General features: G+C 34.6%; 1 protein-coding gene across 3 annotated transcripts; it reads left to right on the top strand.

Moving 5' to 3' along the window:
- The first annotated feature begins 825 nt into the window (after nt 1-825).
- Nucleotides 826-4,788, top strand: LOC110751551 (uncharacterized). 3 transcript variants are annotated; one of them, XM_088256070.1, is made up of 7 exons: nt 826-923; nt 1,075-1,151; nt 1,349-1,434; nt 2,250-2,426; nt 2,783-2,881; nt 3,024-3,266; nt 4,094-4,788. In XM_088256070.1, the coding sequence occupies exons 2-7, from the start codon at nt 1,118-1,120 to the stop codon at nt 4,532-4,534; spliced, it is 1,080 nt and encodes a 359-aa protein (XP_088112196.1). In that variant the 5' UTR covers nt 826-923; nt 1,075-1,117; the 3' UTR covers nt 4,535-4,788. The 3 variants fall into 3 exon arrangements, with proteins under 3 accessions (XP_088112196.1, XP_088112197.1, XP_021807729.1); XM_088256071.1 differs by having other exon boundaries at nt 881-923; nt 1,304-1,434; nt 4,094-4,787; XM_021952037.2 differs by lacking the exon at nt 826-923 and having other exon boundaries at nt 930-1,151; nt 1,304-1,434; nt 4,094-4,787.
- The last annotated feature ends 267 nt before the right edge of the window (nt 4,789-5,055 follow it).

Here is a 5,055-nt window from a genome sequence, read left to right on the forward strand (position 1 = left end):
TATCGGAGTGTTTAGGGTCCTGCCGCAAACTTAGGCAAAGGTGAAAGAGAGCCCAGCCCACCTCGTAGCAATCCAATAAGCCCCTTGTAGCTCTTAACAAAACGAACCCAACATTTATCAACTATTAATTATGGATGGGGATGTGGGTATGTCATCCCCATCCCCAATCCCGTTAGCATTTTTCTCCATCCCCACCTTTATTGGGGAAAGCTTTCTTTCACATTAAATAAAAACTAATTTTTTTTTAATGGGAAAAAAATACTATAAGTGCAACATATTTACTTTTTTAACCAAATATATATAACTAATAAGTTTAAAGAGATTCCTCTAAATTTAATTATATATAGTACTATAATATATGAAATATAAAATTTTGTTAGAGTCACTCTAATAATATATACTATATATATATTCTAAACGGGGCGGGTTCGGGGAGGGAATTGAAATACCATCCTTGCCCCTCCCTGATCACCACACCCAAAAAATTTCCTAAAGCTGTCCGCATACTCAATTTTTATCATTTATACCCGATTTATTAGGGTCGAATTCTGACGAGGAAAATTGCCATGACCTCCCAAAGTTCCACTTTAAAGTTCCCTGTTATTTCTCAAATCTCTCTTAAACTTTGCCAAACATGTTAGTTTGACCATACGGGACTTTCACGTTCCACATATCTCAAATCTCATCTCTAAAGTACCTCATCCAAACATAGTGTTAAGGAAAAATTCAATAACGGCCCTAAATCTGCTCTCGTTCGAGCACAATTCCCAAACTCTTGACTCCAATTCGTTCGTACACCTGGTAGTCAATTTATTTAATATTAAATTCAGGCCAAAATAATTCCTAAATATAAATACAAAAAATTTTGAAAAACAAAAAAGAAAGGGCAGGCGTTAAAGATGCCAAAGCAAGCAGGCATGCAGGCAAATGCTTCTTCTCTGCTTACGCCAATATAAATACTTCACAATACTTATGATGGTTTTCTTTCCTAATTTATCGAATCCAAAATCTGTTACTTTTTTATTCCATAAATAATAACAACGAAAAATAAAAAGGGTTATTGGGGATTTTCAGATGAGGGCGAAATTCTAAATGGATATTGATTTCGACAATTGCAATGACCTCTGAATCTGTATTTTCATGGCAAACAGGTATTTTATTTCTCTTCCTGTAATTCTAATATAGGGCATGACATTGTTTTGATTACTGAGAATTTTATAGATGAATTTGTCTTACACATTGTTTTTATTTTTCCAGAGACAAAATATATATTTTTTGTTCGTAATTAATTTGAATTTTGCAGTTGATTGTTGGTGATTAATTGTGTTAAATATTCATCCCGCTTTAGCTTCATTGAAATTTGAAAGGATGTCATTCAAAAAGCGGGAAGGTACAATAGAGAAAGCTTTGACACCGGAAGAGCAGCTGCTCAAGGTAATATAATAATAATAAAAAATACTCTAATTTCTGTGTGCTTTAATTCAATCCTATTTTTTCGCTTCTGTATCATTTACATGTCAATGACTTTGAATCCCCAGATCCCACAATACCAGGTATATAAAAAATTAAAAATATATATCATATTGTACATGTCCTGCTTTTGCTAAAATAATAATCTAAAGTTGTTCCTTGATCTTGCATACAAACTAGTAATGTATAGAATTAAATAATCAATGATCATTTCTTTCAATCTGAAGAGAACACTTGCTCGTTTCCGGGTGGATTTAAAATCAGTTTTTCAAAATTCTCCATAAAATTAAAGCATTTGCACTTTTTTTTTTTAATATATATTTGGTTTCAAATGTTTGACTGTTCTTCCCTGGAAAGTTGCATCTGCATCTGCATCTGGTTTCCAATTTCAGCTATCCTCAATTTTCTTCCTTCGTTTTGACTTTGACCTCTTTTAGAATAAGGTCTATCGTGTTTAGATGATAGCGCATTGTTGTTTGGCTAAAGAGAGACAAATTAAAATTCTGATTGTTGACCTGACTTGCTATTGATGTCTGCAGACAAATTGAAAACTAGACTCTTCAGATTACGCCTCCCTGAATTTGAAATATATAGAACCATCTTTTCATGCCTAATTTTGTCACATATGTTGTACAAATGAGAGTGAAGTCCTAGATAAAGATTTAAGACTTCGTTTCATGGTAGCGGAGTGGTGATTGAGAAATTTGTTGAAGTGGTAAAGTTATATGTTTTATTGATGAATCTCTTCATAGGAAATAATTTTCCTTTCTTCTCTTCAGATTTATGAAGTCAGACATATGATAGGTCCTATTGCTGATAAGCTACCAGCCATTTGTTCAGAAGAATCAATAGCAAGGTACCTAAGAGCACGGAACTGGAATACGAAGAAGGCAGGTAAGATGTTGAAAGAAACAATAAAATGGAGGATGGAGTACAAGCCAGAGAAGATCCGATGGGTAAGCTGAGATATGTGATGTCATGTCTGTTTACAGCAACATAATTTATTGTTCCAGAATATTTAGAGGGCCCTAATGTTTGAAGAATGAGAAACAAGTGTAGTTCTATATTTATTTTTATAATGCACTTGTCATGTACAAGCCATTGTTCTGAGAAACATGTTTGTTAAACCCCATAGAATACACCACACATTTCAGATGCTAGAGACGTGAACTGGCAGATTCTTCTTAATCCAATTCCCTTAGCTAATTCGAATGTTTGCCAACTGTTCTCTTCTCCTCCAAGTTATGAGTGATTTATGCTTTTCGTTCTCGCCACTTGCCGATTTAAAGTGGTTTGTTCTTATCTCATATAGGAAAACATTGCTCCTGAGGCGGAGACAGGAAAAATTTACAGAGCCAATTACTTTGACAAGTGTGGAAGGGCCATTCTTATCATGAGGCCTGGTTTTCAGGTAGTTAAAAAGCATGACAAGAGTCTTCCTTTCTACATTTATGTCAATTAATAGTTATTGTTATTTTTCTGATTACTAGGTTTTAAGCCTATTTTTTTCTTTCCTTTTTCTTCTTGATTGTGAAATTCTTTCATCATGTCAGAACACAAATGCAGTAAATGGGCAGATCATGTATTTAGTATATTGCATGGAGAATGCAATACTGAATTTGAATTCAGATCAAGAACAGATGGTTTGGCTAATTGATTTTCAAAGGTGGAACTCATCAAGCATATCATTGAAGGTGACTAGGGAAACAGCTAAGGTCCTGCAGAATCATTACCCTGAGAGATTGGGCCTTGGTATCCTCTATAATCCACCAAAAATATTCGAGTCCTTTTGGACGGTATGTTGTTTTACATCATTTCCTTTGTAACCTTATTATTGTTTATTGTTATGATATTAACCTTTGCATGTTCTAGTGCCTGAGTCATGAATTTGATGCAGGATAGAATTAATCACATTACTATAAATAGGGAACCAGGTTTAGTGTGTGTTGTGCTATGTTGTAAAATTAGAATATAAGCAAGGACCTTGGGACTGTTTCAGTGATCTGTATGTGAGTGGGGGTGACCACACTAGCAAAAAGAGTGATTAACTGCATCAATGGTGCAAAGAAATTGGTATAAATACGATGTTAGTTTAGGGTTTCCTTATGGATTTGTGGCCACAGAACTATTTGCTGTAACCCAGAATAACCTGTCAATGACTCGAATAAGAGAATTGCCTTTCTATTCAAAACAACCCCTGACAAAAATAAGTTGAATTTTTACATTAAAAGACTAAAAAAACAGAATACCCGATAAAATAGCCTAACGGCATCCAGTACAGAAATTCTTTTCCATGTTGTAAAATAAAACTAAGTGTATGAAAATTTAATAAATAAAATAACTCAAACTAGGGTTTTAAACACTGAAAATGTATATTATGGACTTTTATTTGGACAAATATCTCTTCCTAACAGTTTTAAGGCCTATAGGGCTTGCCTTGCACTTCACCTGATGGTACAATTGGTTTGTTAGAATTATCTGGTACTGACAACTAGGTTGTTTGATGTTTTTATTTGAAATGATTTAAAATCATCATTTGCTAACTTTTATGTCTGTTTAAGGATATTTATCAAATTCTCCTTGTTATATGTTTAAAAAACTTGGTGAACTTTCTTTGAAACAGATGGTAAAACCATTTCTTGAGCCCAAAACATACAAGAAGATGAAGTTTGTGTACTCTGACAACCCACAGAGCCAGAAGATAATGGAGGATCTTTTCCATATGGATAAGTTGGAATCTGCATTTGGTGGAAAAAATTCATGTGGTTTTGATTATCAAGCTTATGCGCAAAGAATGAGAGAAGATGACAAGAAGATGTCTAGTTTTATTGACTCCGGTTGTTCGCCTTCAGTTATATCTGAGTTGCAGCAGTCAGATGCACTGGCTTCTGGCCATTGTTCTGAGGTCTCTGATGAAGGTGGCTGCTCATCATGTGATGAAGCAGCTTCTTCGAACTTGGACGTTGTTGATGAGAAGATACAAGGCAAACCACTTGACAGCAAAGATGTTGCAAATGGCAACACAACATTACCTAAAGAAATGCAAATGAGTGAGCCTGCATGAGCACTAGATTTTAGGATCTGGTTTATGATTTTGGTCTCACAAATTCTTAGCTTACATGATTTCACCTTAATGCAATGAAGCATTAGCAGAAATTTTCGGCTTCTTTTACCCTGTTGGTTTCAAAGTGAATACCACCTTCAAGTAATGCACCATTTAAGATAGATATATATATATATATCATTTTTATTGTACAGACATAAGCAGTTTGTGAATTCTAGAAAGCTTTTCCCAGTGTTTGATATTTGTGGTTCTACTTCTTGTTTCCCGACCTGTTTTCAATGTTAAATATGTCTGGGGAAATTAGAGTTTTGGGAATGTGATACCCCTGAATCTCGTGTCGGAAAATACGCTGGGAAGATCTTGGGAACTAATCGAAGTCATGTAGCTGTGGGTTCATGGGTGGCTTGCCTCATTTTTCCTTCTTCTTATGATACAGATGATAGCGTAGGAAATATTCAAAGAAAAGAGAGGAACGAATTTGTTGGCCGTGTTAGAATTCTTAGTTTCAGCATTTCATATTT

The sequence above is a fragment of the Prunus avium genome, chromosome 7 (genome assembly GCF_965620075.1).
Source record: "Prunus avium chromosome 7, drPruAviu1.hap1.1, whole genome shotgun sequence".
Taxonomy (NCBI): domain Eukaryota; kingdom Viridiplantae; phylum Streptophyta; class Magnoliopsida; order Rosales; family Rosaceae; genus Prunus; species Prunus avium.

Coding starts and splice junctions, on each gene's coding strand:
- LOC110751551 (XM_088256070.1), top strand. CDS start 1,118: ATGACCTCTGAATCTGTATTTTCATGGCAAACAG. Junction 1,152..1,348: donor TGTATTTTCATGGCAAACAG/GTATTTTATTTC, acceptor ATCCCGCTTTAG/CTTCATTGAAATTTGAAAGG. Junction 3,267..4,093: donor TATTCGAGTCCTTTTGGACG/GTATGTTGTTTT, acceptor TCTTTGAAACAG/ATGGTAAAACCATTTCTTGA.